Consider the following 19,054-nt stretch of genomic DNA (forward strand, 5'->3'; position numbering starts at 1 on the left):
TTATGAGGGATGACTTTTGCTGATGTACCATAAAGTCAAGGGTTTGCCTTAACGACTCTTCTTCTTTAGGATAGCCATTGAAGAACTGTGATTATTATTCTTGCTAACCATACTTCCCACAAGTGTAAACTTGCTGTGGTTAGATATATACAGTAAGTGGGTCCTAGCTGAGGAGGTGTGTGAGCTTTATAATGCATGCATCTTGACACAAGTGAGAAAGGTGAGAGATTGTGAGAGATTTCTGTCCATGTAAAAATGAAAGAGTATCAGTGGGTTCCTTTACGATTGTGGAGCAAATACTATCCTACTGATGTCAGATGAAATACAAGTTCAGAATTTACAGAAATACACCCGTTAAGAAGAGTCTTCCTGCTGAAGAAAGCAGAGAAGATGGAAGCTCTTGCATTCGTTCTAGAATCCTGCAGCACTGTAGTCTATCTGAAGATAGACCTTTTCCTATATACTTTTTCCTAGATAGGTTAGTCTGTATGATGTAGTAAGGTGGAAGACAACATGTGACAACTTGGTATTCATTTGTTCAATAAGACAACACAAACATTAACTCCCCAGACTATTGTAACTAAAAATATACCATATAGTTAGCATTATAAATTATAATTTTGTGATTCTCCTTTGATAAACTTCTACTAACTAACCACTGTTTCAGAAAGACCTGCTCTAAATGGGAACACTGCCATTAAGAGTCTTTATGCTAAAGAAGATTGCATAGAAGATGGAAGTTCTTGCAGATATCATGCAGCATGGTAGTCTGACTGAAGAAAAAGCTTTTCTCCAGATAGCATTGGTCTGTACGCTTTAGTAAGATGGAAGAGAGAAATTTTGTTCCATCCATTTCTGTAAAACTGTTAAATGTTTATTTTAATATGCATTATCTGCTTAGCATTGGGGGGAGTGAAAAAAGGCTGTGTACATAGGAGAGAAAAGTGAGGAGGAGGTTGAGTTGCCACCATACTGGCCAGCGCTGAGAAGGGGCTGGGCAATGATATAAGGGGCAGGACTAGGAAGGGAGGAGTTGTGATGTAGAAGTGAGTTGAGCTGAGAAATAGTTGGGCACATCAAGTGCAGATTTGTTGAGTAGGCAGGGTTAAAGAGCTGTTGGGGGTTAGACAGAAAATAGGGAGAGTTAGATGGAATTGAGGTTGGACTGGGAAAAGAACCATTGGGGATTACATATTTACTGCAAAATACATTGCAAGTAAATTTGTAATACCAACTAGGCCAATGAAATACCGGGCCGGATTAAAGCTAAATTCTATGCTGTAGTCTGGCATCCCTGTGGATTTTTCTAGTTCTGCTACACCCCGCATTAGGGCATCAAAAAGAGGATATATAATAACTTGGTATCCATTTGTTCTCATTAAAATAGCACAGAAAATTCACTCCCCATCCTACTTTAACTACATATAAAATTGATTATAATTATGTATAGTAAACTTCTGTCCTCCCCAAGGTGGGACTTATTCCCTTTTTCTCTAAAGATGATTAAAAGGCAGAAAAGTTAGAGATTTAGTAATTTCTGCCCCTAGGTTCCTGATGTCATAGCCTTCCTATAAAGGGACCAAGAATGATGATTATTTCATAAGGATCCCGCTCAGCAGGGATGCCAATGCCCTGGCACTGGTTGAAATGCCTGTTTGCATAGCACATAAGCTACTAATAGGCATATACTGTACATAAAAGTGTGTAAAAAAAACCTGTAATAAAATGTATTAAACTTTAAACCTATGATATGCTATTATAAATCTATGCTTATTTATAAAGCCGTGTAATAGTTTAATGCAAATTTTATGTAGATTGCATCCAAAATTGTACTTTGCATATTATGGTGCAGTGAGCAGTGTGTCTGCAGCTGATAGCAGTTACATTGCCAATAGCTTTCTGTTTATACCCAATGCAGAGTACAACTCTACTGGACCCTGTATACGGCTACTTCAGCTGCTATAAAAAAAAAAACCTCAATTTTATAAAGGATATCTGAGCTTTAAAATGCATGATATCTTCAAATTTTGTGATGATACATTCCCTTTAGAAATTAATTGTGATCAAAATTCCAGACCCGCAGGTTTATGACAATAACAGGGCACTTTAGATTAGTGGCCCTAAAGGTACATCTTTCTTGGACAATACAAGACAAGAATGTACTTCAGCATATTGTTCCACCTGATGCTTGCCCTAAACAGAAAATACACTGGGTATAATACTTCTTTACTTTTCGGTGTTGCTGGTCCTTTAAACTACAATTTCGTAATCTCCAAATTGAAGTCTATTGAGCTGACAGTAGAGGGCACACTAACAAAGCTTTAGGTTCGCTGCCATAGCTAGCAACTAGAGGTGGAGCGGAACGGTCTCTGTATTCCTAGGAGCAGTGTTTTGTGGCGGCCGCCCTAGGTCACATCTGTTCCCCCACATTCGGACATATATACTGGGATTTACACTTTGCAACTGTCTATGAACACGGCCATGGAGCCTGAGCCGGAAGCTCTCAGCAACACGTTTCAGCGCAGCTTCTTGGGTTGCCGGCGCCTCGCTTCCTTTCCGTGGCACGTAAGTAGCGCCATGTGCCCCCTCTTCTGCCTTCCGGGTCCTTGTCAGTTTTTCATTTTCAGGGAGTTGCCTCTAACCTGAATCGCACTTGTCAGCAGTCCCAAAGATGTATGGGCAATTTCCCTCCGTTACCGAGCTGTGTGTTGGACCGGAGGATGTGGGAGATGTGTTACAGAAGCTTCTGAGCATGTTTAGTTTACGTAACATTTATACCAAGTCAGTTGAAACATCAGGTACACGTATCAATAAACACTTAACATTTTAATTAAATGCAAACAGATTTTAGTGGTATTTACACTTGCCCAGTTGCATAAGACAAAGTTAAAGGGGTTGTTCACCTTTAAAATAACTTTAACGTGATGAAGAGAATCATATTGTGAGATAATTATTATTTGTGTTTTTTAAGTTATGTTTTTGTGCAGCACCTCTACAGTTTGGAATTTCAGAAGCTATCTGGTTGCTAGGGTCATATTTACCTTAGCATCCAGGCAGTGGTTTAAATAAAAGACTTAAATATGAATAGAAGGGGGCTGAAAAGAAAGATGAGGAGTTAAAAGTAATAGAAATAAAATTGTAAGCTCACAGAAAGCGAGAACGATGTAGAGGAATAATAGTAATAGAGGTAATAGTTTAAATACTATTAAACATAAATATGAAAGACCAATGGCAAAGTTGCTTGGAATAGGACATTCAGTAACATGTTAAAATTTACTTCAAGGTGAACCACCCTTTCAAGAACATAATTTATGGGGGTGCCTGCTTCTACCATAATGCGCTAAAAAGGGGGCTGAAGTGCTACACAATCCAAACAATATATACCATGCTTAACGGAACAGAAACCCCAAAAATGAAAGTGTTTTAAAGTAATTATATTATAATATACTGTTGCCCTGAACTGGTAAATGTTGTGTCTTTGCTTAAGAAAGACTACTATAGTTTATATAAACAAGACACAGGTTACATAGCTGGTAACAGAAGTTCCATAGAATTTGTTTGTATGTATTTATATCTTTATTTATAAAGCGCTACTTATGTACGCAGCGCTGTACAGTAGAATACATTAATACAAACGGGGCTGTTAAGATAATAATAGATAAATACAAAGTATAGCAATAAATACAAGATAAATACAGTGCAATAAGTTAAGAGTCAAAGACACAAGAAGATGGATGTCCCTGCAGACACAAATAGGCAAATATAAATGCTGTAGGTCACAGTGGGTGACACTACAATATAAGTGCTAGTTTCCAAATCAGGTGCAGGTATTATTATTATTATTTACATTTATTTATAAAGCGCCAACATATTCTGCAGCGCTGTACAATAGGTGGGTTACATACATTGGACATACAGAGTAACATATAAAGCACTCAATAACCGATACAAAAGGTGAAGAGAGCCCTGCCCAAAAGAGCTTACAATCTACAAGGAGTAGTCTTTAAGTTTAGTTTTAAAAAGACTGAGGGAGGATTCTCTCTGGAGGAAATCAGGGAGGGCATTCCAAATGTAAGGGGCAACAAGGCAGAAAGGTTTAAGGCAGGAAACAGCAGTAGTAGTGGGGGGCGCAACCAAGCGTTTGCTCTGCGAGAGTGAAGAATTTGGCCAGGAATGTACGGAGACACAAGGGAAGAGATGTAGTGAGGAACAGAGGAATGGAGGGCTTTGAAGGTTAAAAGAGTAAGATATTCTTTGTTTAATAGGAAGCCACGATAAGGACTTTAGCAGGGGAAGGGCCTGAACTCTCCTGGATGACAGGAGAATTCTGGCAGCAGTATTTAATATAGACTGTAGGGGGGAAAGATGGGAGTTAGGGAGGCCGGTTAGTAGCAGGTTAAGTAGTCAAGTCGGGATAGGATGAGAGCATACATGAGCAGCCTAGCTGTTGCAGTAGAAAGAAATGGATGGATTTTGGCAATATTGCGTAAGAAAAAGTGACAGGTTTTGACAGTGGTGTTAATATGGTCAGAGAAGGAGAGACAGGAGTTAAAGATCACCCCCAAACAATGCGCCAAATCGTCAGGGTTGATGAGGGTGCCATCAATAGAGATAGTAAAGGGGGGGGGGGGGTGTAGGACCAGGCTTAAGTGGAAAGATCATTAGTTCAGTTTGAGGTGGCAATGGTTCATCCAGTTGGAGATACCTAGGAGGCAGTTAGAGATTTGAGTCTCTGTTTCAACTGTTAATGATAGGGTTGAAAAATAAATTTGGATATCATCAGCATACAGATGATATTTAAAGCCGAATGAACGGAAAAGATCTCCCGAAGACAGCATGTAGAGGGAGAAAAACAACGGCCCAAGTACAGAGCCTTGGGGTACCCCCACATTAAGAGGAACTGGAGATGAGGTTTTGTTAGCATAGGAGACAGTGAATGAATGGATAGAGAGGTAAGAAGAAATCCAGGATGCAGCCTGACTACGGATACTAATCAAATGCAGAATTTGCATCAGGAGTGGTCGACCGTATCAAACGCAGACAATAGATCAAGGAGGATTAGTATAGAAAAGTGGCCTTTGACTTTGGCATCCTGAAGATCATTTGTAACTCTGCACAACGCCCTCTCAGTAGAGTGCACAGGCCGAAAACCAGATTGCAGTGGGTCCAATAAATTATGGGCGTTAAGAGAGTTAGTTATACGGGAGAAGACCATACGCTCTAAGATTTTGGAGGCAAGCAGTAAAAGCGATACAGGACGGTAGTTACAGAGACAGGACGGGTCCAGTGTGGCCTTTTTAAGGATAGGCTTGACACAGTCCTATTTGAGCGAAGAAGGGAAACTTGCAGAGTTTGAAGAGTTGAAGATGTAACATAGTAAATTAGGTTGAAAAAAGACGTACGTCCATCATGTTCAACCATAATGCCTATATATTACTTGCCTAACTTCTACTTTATCCAGAGGAAGGCAAAAAACCCCATCTGAAGCCTCTCTAATTTGCCGCAGAGGGGACAAAATTCCTTCCTGACTCCAAGATGGCAATCGGACCAGCCCCTGGATCAACTTGTACTAAGAGCTGTCTCCCATAACCTTGTTTTCCCTCATTTGCTAAGAAGCCATCCAGCCCGCCCCTTCTTAAAGCTATATATTGTATTAGCCAGTACAACTGATTCGGGGAGGGAATTCAACAACTTCACAACTCTCAAAGTAAAAAAAAGCTTTCCGAATATTTAAATGGAACCTCCCTTCTTCTAAATGGAGTGGGTGCCCCTTTGTCCGTTGGAAGGACCTACTGGTAAATAAAGCATTAGAGAGGTTATTATATGATCCCCTTATATATTTATACATACAGTGGTGTGAAAAACTATTTGCCCCCTTCCTGATTTCTTATTCTTTTGCATGTTTGTCACACAAAATGTTTCTGATCATCAAACACATTTAACTATTAGTCAAAGATAACACAAGTAAACACAAAATGCAGTTTTTAAATGAGGGTTTTTATTATTTAGGGAGAAAAAAAATCCAAACCTACATGGCCCTGTGTGAAAAAGTAATTGCCCCCTGAACCTAATAACTGGTTGGGCCACCCTTAGTAGCAATAACTGCAATCAAGCGCTTGCGATAACTTGCAACAAGTCTTTTACAGCGCTCTGGAGGAATTTTGGCCCACTCATCTTTGCAGAATTGTTGTAATTCAGCTTTATTTGAGGGTTTTCTAGCATGAACTGCCTTTTTAAGGTCATGCCACAACATCTCAGTAGGATTCAGGTCAGGACTTTGACTAGGCCACTCCAAAGTCTTCATTTTGTTTTTCTTTAGCCATTCAGAGGTGGATTTGCTGGTGTGTTTTGGGTCATTGTCCTGCTGCAGCACCCAAGATCGCTTCAGCTTGAGTTGACGAACAGATGGCCGGACATTCTCCTTCAGGATTTTTTGGTAGACAGTAGAATTCATGGTTCCATCTATCACAGCAAGCCTTCCAGGTCCTGAAGCAGCAAAACAACCCCAGACCATCACACTACCACCACCATATTTTACTGTTGGTATGATGTTCTTTTTCTGAAATGCTGTGTTACTTTTACGCCAGATGTAACGGGACACGCACCTTACAAAAAGTTCAACTTTTGTCTCGTCGGTCCACAAGGTATTTTCCCAAAAGTCTTGGCAATCATTGAGATGTTTTTTAGCAAAATTGAGACGAGCCTTAATGTTCTTTTTGCTTAAAAGTGGTTTGCGCCTTGGAAATCTGCCATGCAGCCTGTTTTTGCCCAGTCTCTTCCTTATGGTGGAGTCGTGAACACTGACCTTAATTGAGGCAAATGAGGCCTGCAGTTCTTTAGATGTTGTCCTGGGGTCTTTTGTGGCCTCTCGGATGAGTTGTCTCTGCGCTCTTGGGGTAATTTTGGTCGGCCGGCCACTCCTGGGAAGGTTCACCACTGTTCCATGTTTTTGCCATTTGTGGATAATGGCTCTCACTGTGGTTCGCTGGAGTCCCAAAGCTTTAGAAATGGCTTTATAACCTTTACCAGACTGATAGATCTCAATTACTTTTGTTCTCATTTGTTCCTGAATTTCAAAAATGAAAAATTATTGGTGAACTTTGTATAAAGTACTTACGAAAAATGCTTTAGCTCCTAGTTGTTGCTCTGTGCTGCAACCAAATACAACTGCAAAAATCCAAAATTAGGAAAAAAAAGCTCCAGCAGATTAACTGCAAAACATTTATTATGGGTTACCACTACCCATAATAAATGTTTTGCAGTTAATCTGCTGGAGCTTTTTTTTCCTAATTTTGGATTTTTGCAGTTGTTCCTGAATTTCTTTGGATCTTGGCATGATGTCTAGCTTTTGAGGTGCTTTTGGTCTACTTCTCTGTGTCAGGTAGCTCCTATTTAAGTGATTTCTTGATTGAAACAGGTGTGGCAGTAATCAGGCCTGGGGGTGACTACAGAAATTGAACTCAGGTGTGATAAACCACAGTTAAGTTATTTTTTAACAAGGGGGGCAATCACTTTTTCACACAGGGCCATGTAGATTTGGAGTTTTTTTCTCCCTTAATAACATAAACCTTCATTTAAAAACTGCATTTTGTGTTCAATTATGTTATCTTTGACTAATAGTTAACGGTTTTGATGATCAGAAACATTTAAGTGTGACAAACATGCAAAAGAATAAGAAATCAGGAAGGGGGCAAATAGTTTTTCACACCACTGTAGTTATCATATCACGTCTTAAGCGCCTCTTCTCCAGTGTAAACAGACCCAACTTGCGCAGTCTTTCTTCATAACTAAGACTTTCCATACCCTTTACCAGCTTAGTTGCCCTTCTCTGGACCCTCTCTAATTCAATAATGTCCCGTTTGAGCACTGGAGACCAAAACTGAACAGCATATTCTAGATGGGGCCTTACCAGCGCTCTGTAAAGGGGAAGAATAACCCCCTCCTCCCGTGAATCTATATCCCTTTTAATACAGCTCAAAACCTTGTTTGCCCTTGCAGCTGCTGCCTGGCATTGCTTGCTACAGCCAAGTTTATCATCTACAAGGACTCCAAGGTCCTTGTCCATTATGGATTTGCCTATCAAATGCTTTGGCAAAATCCAAATAGATTATATCTACTGCATCCCCACTGTCCAGCTTCTTACTTACCTCATCATAAAAAGCAGTTAAATTGGTCTGACATGACCTGTCCTTCATAAAGCCATGCTGATTACTGTTTATAATGGCATTCTCCAGTACATAATTTTGTATGTGATCCCTTAACAAGCCTTCAGATAACTTGCCCACCACGGATGTTAAACTTACAGGCCTATAATTGCCAGGCTGAGATCTTACTCCCTTTTTAAATATGGGAATGACATTAGCCTTCTTCCAATCCCTAGGTACCATACCTGATGAAAGTGAGTCTGAGAATATCAGAAACAAGTTTCAATCATTTTTATTGGGATTTTTTAAACATTATAGCCAAATAAAGGCATTAACCTTTTTAGTGCCATAGGACGTAGATTCTACGTCCTAGGTACTAAAGGACCAAAGTGCCATAGAACGTAGAATCTACGTCCTATGGCACTATCTGGTTTACAAGCGCTGCGCTCGCTTTTAAAGCAGCGCAGCGCTTGTAAACCCTGCACAACCCCCTAGGCAACGAGCAATGAAGAACATACTCACCGATCCGGTCCCCCAGCCGCACCGATCGGTCGCTCCAGCCAATGACAGCAGTGGACACGCATTGATGACGTGTCCACTGCTGTACCTTTAAATATCGCCGCCTACTGTCGGCTCTTCATTCCTGCTGCGCACGTTGGACCTGCTAGAGCTCCCCTGCTGCCTTCCTGCTGCCTTCCTGCCAGATTGATCGCCCCTGATCGCCTGCCTGCCTTGGGTAAGCTGAACTACAACTCTCTACCACTATTTATTTTGCTTATTTCTATCTCAACTGTCTAAAAAATTTTTTTATTTTTTCTTCTATCTTTGTCATTATTACACTTTTGCACACATACACACTTATTTACAACTTTCCCAAGCACACACATACACTTACACACACACTTACACTTACACTTTTTTTTTTTTTTTTTCTTTCTTTTCTTTCTTTCTTTGCTTTCTTTGGCAGTCTTTTTTTTTTTACTAAAACTTTATTTCTGATCTTGCTCTATAATTATCTGATTTATTTGGTTGCATTTTAGTGTTTTTTTGGCATTTTCATAATTGATTTCTGTTTTTTAATTATTTTATTGCACTGTAACTTTTTTATTGCTATTGGGTGCTGAATTTGCAGTGACGTTTGTGGATCCAGGGCTCTGGCCACTGATTTCATTGCAATAATTGTTCTTCTGTTGGTTTGGGTGGTTTTATTGGATTTTAGGGCTCTGGCACACGGGGGAGATTAGTCGCCCGCGACAAAACTCCCTGTTCGCGGGCGACTAATCTCCCCGAGTTGCCATGACCCGCCATCCCGCCGGCGAACATGTCAAGCCGGCGGGATGGCACACGCGGCGGCGCGATTTCCCGAAATCGCCGGAAAAGACTCGCGAGTCATGGCAACTCGGGGAGATTAGTCGCCCGCGAACAGGGAGTTTTGTCGCGGGCGACTAATCTCCCCCGTGTGCCAGAGCCCTAACAGATTTTACTGTGTTTTATCTTTGCATTGTTCTTTATTGTGTGTTTAGTGCCCCCAAAAAGGTTGCTTTTGCAGTGACATTGGTGGATCCAGGGCTCTGACCACCGATTTCATTGCAATTATTGTTCTTTTGTTGGTTTGGGTGGTTTTATTGGATTTTACTGATTTTACTGTGTTTTATCTTTGCATTGTTCTTTAGGGCTCTGGCACACGGGGAGATTAGTCGCCCGCGACAAAACTCCCTGTGCCCGCAACAAAACTCCCTGTGCGTGGGCGACTAATCGTCCCGAGTTGCCATGACCCGCCATCCCGTCGGCGAACGTGTAAATCGACTTACACGTTCGCCGGCGGGATGGCGGGTCATGGCAACTCGGGGAGATTAGTCGCCCACGCACAGGGAGTTTTGTTGCGGGCGACTAATCTCCCTGTGTGCCAGAGCCCTTATTGTGTGTTTAGTGCCCCAAAAAAGGTTGCTTTTGCAGTGACATTGGTGGATCCAGGGCTCTGACCACCGATTTCATTGCAATTATTGTTCTTTTGTTGGTTTAGGTGGTTTTATTGGATTTTACTGATTTTTACTGTGTTTTATCTTTGCATTGTTCTTTAGGGCTCTGGCACACGGGGAGATTAGTCGCCCGCGACAAAACTCCCTGTGCGCGGGCAACTAATCTCCCCGAGTTGGCATGACCCGCCATCCCGCCGGCGAACATGTAAGTCGATTTACATGTTCGCCGACGGGATGGCGGGTCATGGCAACTCAGGGAGATTAGTCGCCCGCGCACAGGGAGTTTTGTTGCGGGCGACTAATCTCCCCATGTGCCAGAGCCCTTATTGTGTGTTTAGTGCCCCAAAAAAGGTTGCTTTTGCAGGGACATTGGTGGATCCAGGGCTCTGACCACCGATTTCATTGCAATTATTGTTCTTTGATTGCTTTTAGTGGTTTTATTCCATTTTAACTTTATTTGATTTCAGTTGTTCTAGAAAGGTCCAGAGGTGCTAAGTTCAGATTGTTCTGGTAGTTTCTATTGCCAAGGGTTAGGCTGATGCCACACATGGCGTAGGGCTGATTTTTTCAGCAAGCGGAAAAACTCTTGCCAAAAATTCAGCCCTACGCCTGCTACTTGTGCCTGCACCTGAATGAATGGAATACGCTCGAGTGCAGGCACATGTAGCCGATATACGCATGAAAACGCGAGAGAATGCAAAGTATGTGCCTGCACCCGAGCGTATATCATTCATTCGGGTGCAGGCACAAGTAGCAGGCGTAGGGCTGAATTTTCGGCAAGCGTTTTTCCACTTGCCGAAAAAATCAGCCCTACGCCACGTGTGGCATGAGCCTTAACTCCTGGTCATCTCCTGCTGGCTTGAGTTTATCAAAAGGTTACAGTGAGTTTTTTTTTACAAGTGTTCCAAGTGTTGTCTTGCTTTTTTTTTTTTTTTTTTTTGCTTGCTTGTTTTGACTTTGCCTGCTGATTGGATTGCTAGATTTGCAGTTGTCAGTATATTTCTGGCACAATGGCCAAACGGTTTTACAGATACATGACAGATACATTACAGTTTTTTGTGCTTGTAGTACAAATTGAATATCTACTGTATGTTCTGGTTAGGTTACACAAGTTGCAGTGGCTCTCTAAATATAAAAACTTTGTGTAATACTGGTGTGCCACTGGTGACTGCTGCACGGCACGTAATGGTGCACATAATTTTATTTCTGATGCTAATGTCCCAAGCTTTATTGTTGGCACCTAAATTCCTAACCTTTAGTGCAACTTCTAAGGGCTCTGACACACGGGGAGATTAGTCGCCCGCGACAAATCTCCCTGTTCACGGGCGACTAATCTCCCCGAGTTGCCTGCCATCCCACCGGCGGCAATGTAAGTCGCCGGTGGGATGGCACACGCGGTGGAGCGATTGCGTGTGCCATCCCGCCGGCGACTAATCTCCCTGTGTGCCAGAGCCCTTATTGTGTGTTTAGTGCCCCAAAAAAGGTTGCTTTTGCAGTGACATTGGTGGATCCAGGGCTCTGACCACCGATTTCATTGCAATTATTGTTCTTTTGTTGGTTTAGGTGGTTTTATTGGACTCGCAAGGCTTTTTTGGCGATTTCGCGAAATCACGCCGCCGCGTGTGCCATCACACATCATTACTTACGTGCCGTGCAGCAGTCACCAGTGGCACACCAGTATTACACAAAGTTTTTATATTTAGAGAGCCACTGCAACTTGTGTAACCTAACCAGAACATACAGTAGATATTCAATTTGTACTACAAGCACAAAAAACCGTAATGTATCTGTCATGTATCTGTAAAACCGTTTGGCCATTGTGCCAGAAATATACTGACAACTGCAAATCTAGCAATCAGCAGGCAAAGTCAAAACAAGCAAGCAAAAAAAAAGGGGTGCATAGAGTGCAGCCCCAATATTATGCATTTTCAGGTTCGGCGGCCATGTACTTATGTGCAACCAGACATATGGGGTGTAATTTTATTCTGGGTATCTTGCTAATTGATATTGAGCAAGTTTTTGATAGTTGCCATTGAGATTTTGGGGAGAAAACTAACTTTATATTTTTTTTCAGACTAAAGTCCAGCTTGTATAGGGAACTGCATCCACAATTTTGCCTGTAGAAAACCAAGAATGGTGTCTCTAAATAGCTGAAGTTGTCTATTTTTAATCAATGTACAGTTTATATGGGTTTTTTCACAGGTAAGGGGCAATTTTGTCTGAAAAGCTTTGAGATGTGCACATAAATTGCAGCCCGATTATTATGCATTGCCCCTGTTTTGGGGCATGTGGTGGCCACGTCTTTATGTGTACCCATACATATGGGGTATCGTTTTATTCAGGGGAACTTGCAGATTGATGTTTAGTAAGTTTTTGGTAGTTGCCATGGAGATTTTGGGGAGAAATCTAGGTTTGTATCCGTTTTTTCCTTGATTTCTGACCAATGCGCTGACTTCTGCAAGGGACTGCGGCCACAATTTTCCATGTAGAAAGAGGAGAGTGGCGTCTCTGAATAGCTGAAGGTGTGCACTTTTCAGAAATATATACAGTGGAGGAAATAATTATTTGACCCCTCACTGATTTTGTAAGTTTGTCCAATGACAAAGAAATGAAAAGTCTCAGAACAGTATCATTTCAATGGTAGGTTTATTTTAACAGTGGCAGATAGCACATCAAAAGGAAAATCGAAAAAATAACTTTAAATAAAAGATAGCAACTGATTTGCATTTCATTGAGTGAAATAAGTTTTTGAACCCCTACCAACCATTAAGAGTTCTGGCTCCCACAGACTGGTTAGACACTTCTACTCAATTAGTCAACCTCATTAAGGACACCTGTCTTAACTAGTCACCTGTATAAAAGACACCTGTCCACAGAATCAATCAATCAAGCAGACTCCAAACTCTCCAACATGGGAAAGACCAAAGAGCTGTCCAAGGATGTCAGAGACAAAATTGTAGACCTGCACAAGGCTGGAATGGGCTACAAAACCATTAGCAAGAAGCTGGGAGAGAAGGTGACAACTGTTGGTGCGATTGTTCGAAAATGGAAGGAGCACAAAATGACCATCAATCGACCTCGCTCTGGGGCTCCACGCAAGATCTCACCTCGTGGGGTGTCAATGATTCTGAGAAAGGTGAAAAAGCATCCTAGAACTACACGGGAGGAGTTAGTTAATGACCTCAAATTAGCAGGGACCACAGTCACCAAGAAAACCATTGGAAACACATTACACCGCAATGGATTAAAATCCTGCAGGGCTCGCAAGGTCCCCCTGCTCAAGAAGGCACATGTGCAGGCCCGTCTGAAGTTTGCCAATGAACACCTGAATGATTCTGTGAGTGACTGGGAGAAGGTGCTGTGGTCTGATGAGACCAAAATAGAGCTCTTTGGCATTAACTCAACTTGCTGTGTTTGGAGGAAGAAAAATGCTGCCTATGACCCCCATAACACCGTCCCCACCGTCAAGCATGGGGGTGGAAACATTTTGCTTTGGGGGTGTTTTTCTGCTAAGGGCACAGGACAACTTATTCGCATTAACGGGAAAATGGACGGAGCCATGTATCGTGAAATCCTGAACGACAACCTCCTTCCCTCTGCCAGGAAACTGAAAATGGGTCGTGGATGGGTGTTCCAGCATGACAATGACCCAAAACATACAGCAAAGGCAACAAAGGAGTGGCTCAAGAAGAAGCACATTAAGGTCATGGAGTTGCCTAGTCAGTCTCCGGACCTTAATCCAATAGAAAACCTATGGAGGGAGCTCAAGCTCAGAGTTGCACAGAGACAGCCTCGAAACCTTAGGGATTTAGAGATGATCTGCAAAGAGGAGTGGACCAACATTCCTCCTAAAATGTGCGCAAACTTGGTCATCAATTACAAGAAACGTTTGACCTCTGTGCTTGCAAACAAGGGTTTTTCCACTAAGTATTAAGTCTTTTTTTGTTAGAGGGTTCAAAAACTTATTTCACTCAATGAAATGCAAATTAGTTGCTATCTTTTATTTAAAGTTATTTTTTCGATTTTCCTTTTGATGTGCTATCTGCCACTGTTAAAATAAACCTACCATTGAAATGATACTGTTCTGAGACTTTTCATTTCTTTGTCATTGGACAAACTTACAAAATCAGTGAGGGGTCAAATAATTATTTCCTCCACTGTAGTTTGTGGGGGTTATTTTACAGGTAGGGGGGGTTAACACTGAAAAACTGCAGGAAGTGCACATAGAGCGCAACCCCCAAAATTTCAACTGAAATTGCCCTTATGCATTGCCCCTGTTTTGGGGCATTTGGTGGCCACGTCTTTATGTGTACCCATACATATGGGGTATCGTTTTATTCAGGGGAACTTGCAGATTGATGTTTAGTAAGTTTTTGGTAGTTGCCATGGAGATTTTGGGGAGAAATCTAGGTTTGTATCTGTTTTTTCCTTGATTTCTGACCAATGCGCTGACTTCTGCAAGGGACTGCGGGCACAATTTTCCATGTAGAAAGAGGAGAGTGGCGTCTCTGAATAGCTGAAGGTGTGCACTTTTCAGAAATATATAGTTTGTGGGGGTTATTTTACAGGTGGGGGGGTTAACACTGAAAAACTGCAGGTAGTGCACATAGAGCGCAGCACCCACATTTTTAGCTGTAATTGCCCTTGTGCATTGCCCCTGCTTTGGAGTGTTTGGTGCCCATGTCTTTATGTGCACCCATACATATGGGACATCATTTTATTCAGGAGAAGTTTGTCTTTCAAATTTGCCTTTGTTAGAAAATTTTTATGAGATTTTTTTTGTCAAATCCACATTTTATCATGCGTCCAAGTTTACGTTTTAGAAAAAAAAAAAATGTCAAAAAAAGTTCCAAATTTCACAATGCACTGACAAAAGGTATTTGGCTTTTGAGTGAAAACTACATTGCACCTAGAAACCTGAAGGTCTGTAGTTTCTAAAGATACCAAACATGAGGGGATATTTTAGATTTACATATAAGTTATGCTGCATCAACTGTTACAAGCGCTTTTCCGCTTTGTTCTGGTGTGATATTGTACAAAGTATTTCTTTAGTTTGGGGGTTACTTCTGGACAGGAACTGTGGGGTACCACCACATATTTGGTATCGTTGGACTTGGGAGTATCAGGGCTTTTATAAACAACAAAAAAAAGTGTGTAAAATTAACTTTTCTGTGGAAAAAAAACTCAAAATATACAGAAATTTTTCATAATTTTTTTTTTTTTTTTTACATATTTCACCCAAAATACACATCATATCTCCAGAAAAGTTATAAAATTTGGTATGTATGTCGAAGCCCAATTAGTGACGAAAAAAACGATATATTATTTCCCTAGTTTCATGGAGGTTTTCCTACCAAAAAACATTGTTAAAGTGAATGAGTACAAAATGCTTAAAAAACGTCTGGCATTGGGGGGAACCGAAATGACGAATTCGGCTGGTACTTAAAGGGTTAAAATATTTTCAAACATTAATATTTACATTATGCAGAAAAATAATCTGCAGTACAAATAATAACAGCCGTTGAAAATTTATACATTCAGTATTGGTCAACATATGATAAAATGTGATATAATATAATTTAATATTGTTGGTTAAGAAATTTGTTATGTACACGTATATTTATACCCGTATACTAATCACGCGTTGAAAACGTGCAAAACACGTATAAACTGACACTACTGAGATCCTAGGGGTCGCATCCATCTAAGGATTGATTGAACATCGTGAAGCTGTATCATTAAGAAATTTTGCTTCACCAAAAATATAGAGCAATATTTTACTATAATAAATTGATATATCCCAATAAGGAAGTATACATATAGTAAAAACTATAACTACAACTACACCTAATACTACAACTAATGAAGTTGTATTCAATTGCTAAGAGTTAAGAACAGTACGCTCTCCTCATAAATTATTGTGTTATGCAGAGTACACAACTGGAAAAGTCTCTGTGAGAGGGTTTATAGGATGTATTGGATTTATGGGATTTATAACCTCTAATTAAGATCATTCAATTTAGTATCTGGGTATATCGAATGCCATAAACTTGATCTCACCAGAAAGGACTGTAAATTTCCTGATCTGATTGCCCAGGTTTTTTCTGCATTGAGATTAAACTCTACAGTTTTAAGAATATCTTCAATTTTAGGAATTATTTTAGATTTCCAATTTTCTGCTATCTTACACCTGGTAACCACAAAAATGTGATTAAAAATCAGTCTCTCCTTGGGACGCAAGTCCATGGTCTTTATGTGGAGAAGGGCAATACTGGGAGGAATACACATCAAATTCACAGGTAATTTCCTAAGAAAAACCTCTATTTCCTTCCACAATCCTTGGATTTTAGGACATTCCCAAAAGATATGTTCCAAAGAACCTGCTTGTTTACAGTCTCTCCAACAAAGTGGAGTAACTTTGGTATCGAATTTGGCGATTTTTACTGGAGTGAGGTACCATCTCCATATCATTTTTAAGAGATTCTCATGATGAGACACACAGTGTGTGGACTTTCTCAGCGAACTGTAAATATTCCTGCCATCTTGTCAACTGACACCTAGGAGGTTCTACTCTATCCGATAATAATGTCTTATAGAACACGGATAAGAATATCAGAAACAAAGCCCACTGTAAATCTGACCCTAGCTCTTTCAGTACCCGAGGGTGTATTCCATCTGGCCCAGGTGTATTGTTTACAAATGTAAACAAATTTTGTGTAACCCTTTAAGCACCATATCCTGTGTCAACCACTGCATAGTTGGAGTTGGAGGCAACAGTACAGCTATTGGGTGGTACTTGGCACTCTGGCTCCTCTAACTGATTAAGCACATCTGCCTTTTCTGTATCCACTGTAACCATATTGTTACTATAACTCAATGTTGGCACACCCTCAACCTGCATCTTTTTACTATTAATATACGTAAAAAACTTTTTGGGGTTAGTTTTGGCCTCTGCTGCAAGTCTCCTCCCCCATTTTCCCTTACTATGCCCACTACCTCATCTATCCTGTCTCCCACAGAATTACCCGCTGTACCCTCCACCCCCCCACTTCTAGTTTAAAATCTCCTCCAACCCTCTAGCCATCTTCTCCCCCAAAGCAGCTGCCCCATCATCACTGAGGTGCAGCCCATCCCTGGAAAACAGCCTGTAGAGAAATCAGCCCAGTTCTATAGAAACTCAGAACTAGAGTAAGAACTAGAGTAAATTCAGCAGCACAGTGTTTAAGCAGAGAAGAAGGCATAGGGTCAAGAGAGCAAGTGGTGAGCAGAGCTGACAATAGAAGCCGGGAGACTTCGGAGACAGTTACAGGACCAAAAGAGCTAAGACATGCAGAAGGGGGCTGAGGAAGGAGGAGCTGGTTTGTATTAGTAGAGGGAGGTATCTGATTGCGGATAAACTCTACTTTGTTCATGAAGAAATCAGCAAAGTCCTGGGGAGAGTGCATAAAGTTAGGTAATGGAGTCTGTGAGGGACACAGAAGGGTATTGAATATAGAAAACAGGTGTGGCGAGTTAGATTTATTATTGTTTATAAGGTTATTGTAGTATTCCTAGCCTACGACAAGGCAGAGTTGAGGCTGGCCAATAGGAATTTATAATGGAGAAAGTCCGCTTGCATACGGAATTTCCTTCACATACGTTCCGCAGACCTCGCACAGGAGCGTAAGAATTTGTGTAGATTCAGCCAGGGGCGAGGGTTTTGAGCCAGAGTATGCTTAGGCTGGGGTGCAAATGAGTCAATGGTGGAGGCTAGTATGCTGTTTTACTCGCTAACCAGGGTATCAGGGTCAGACATCTTGTTAAAGGAGGAGAGACTGGACCTGAAAGAGTGAGCTAAAGCCGGGAGGTCTACGCCACGTGTATTTTGATTTAATAGAGTGGGGGAAGGAGCAGGTTGGGAAGGAGAGACAGAAAATGTAACCAGGTGATGGTCAGAGAAGGGGACACTGTTAAAATGAGAAAGGGACAGATTTTTGGTAAAGACTAAATCCAGAAAGTGGCCATCCTTATGAGTTGGAGCGTTTTCCACTGCTGGAGTTCAAAGGAGGAGGTTAGATGGAAAAAAGGTGAGGGCCAAGGTTGCGAGGGATCATCAATGTGGGAGTTGAAATCCCGAAGGATGATTGCAGGGCCATAAGTACAGAGGAAAAAAGAGAGCCAAGTTTCAAAATCAGAAAGGAAGGTAGCAGAGGGGAAGGCTGACGGGGGTCTGTAAATGACAGCCACTCGTACAGAGAGAGGATGGAAGATTTGAACGGCTTGCACCTCAAATGAGTTAAATGAAAAAGCTGGAGGAATAGGAATAGATATAAACCGACAACGGAATTTAGACTTTATCTGTTAACTGCTATGTAACCTGTGCCTAGTTTATTTTAGTTGAATATGTATCCCTTGGTGACACAACAGCTTTAATTATATAAACTATAGTAGTGTTTCTGAAACAAACGCTAACCTTTCTATGGTCAAACCTGTATAACCCGTGTAAAGGCCAAGCTATTTTAGTGTATTATCAGCTAATGATTTTGCTTGTTTTTCTTCTCACCAGGATCTTGATCAAGCAGTTAAGCAAGATCCATTACTGATATCACAAATTTTGAAAAAGGTAAAATATGATTTATTCAATTTCATCCATTTTTGTCATTTATGAGGCTGAAGATTCTTTAGGTTAATATAAATACAAAAACAAAGATATAGTGACTCTTTAATTGACTCTTAAAATTACCTTGTCCAAGTGGAATGTTACAACAGTGCTTCGTCAATGAATAGAGTGGGGAGGCAGTTACTAAAGCAGGCACTACAATTCGCATTATGCAATCATACAAATGAATGCTGTCTGTGGTTAACTAGACTTCTGATGCAGAGAAATGCTATTAGGAGACATATAGGATGAATGAATCTGGTAGGCACTTATGAATAAGTTAGGTCAGCCTA

General features: G+C 41.0%; 1 protein-coding gene across 1 annotated transcript in view; it reads left to right on the forward strand.

The window, feature by feature from the left end:
• Positions 1-2,298: 2,298 nt before the first annotated feature.
• Positions 2,299-19,054, forward strand: part of eef2kmt (eukaryotic elongation factor 2 lysine methyltransferase) — a 38,044-nt gene continuing 21,288 nt past the window's right edge. The window contains exons 1-2 of the mRNA XM_012971225.3: positions 2,299-2,565; positions 18,669-18,725. Coding sequence (XP_012826679.1) covers positions 2,470-2,565; positions 18,669-18,725 — 153 coding nt within the window. The 5' untranslated portion in view covers positions 2,299-2,469. The remainder of the gene's footprint in view (positions 2,566-18,668; positions 18,726-19,054) is intronic.

This window comes from Xenopus tropicalis, chromosome 9 (genome assembly GCF_000004195.4).
Source record: "Xenopus tropicalis strain Nigerian chromosome 9, UCB_Xtro_10.0, whole genome shotgun sequence".
NCBI lineage: Eukaryota > Metazoa > Chordata > Amphibia > Anura > Pipidae > Xenopus > Xenopus tropicalis.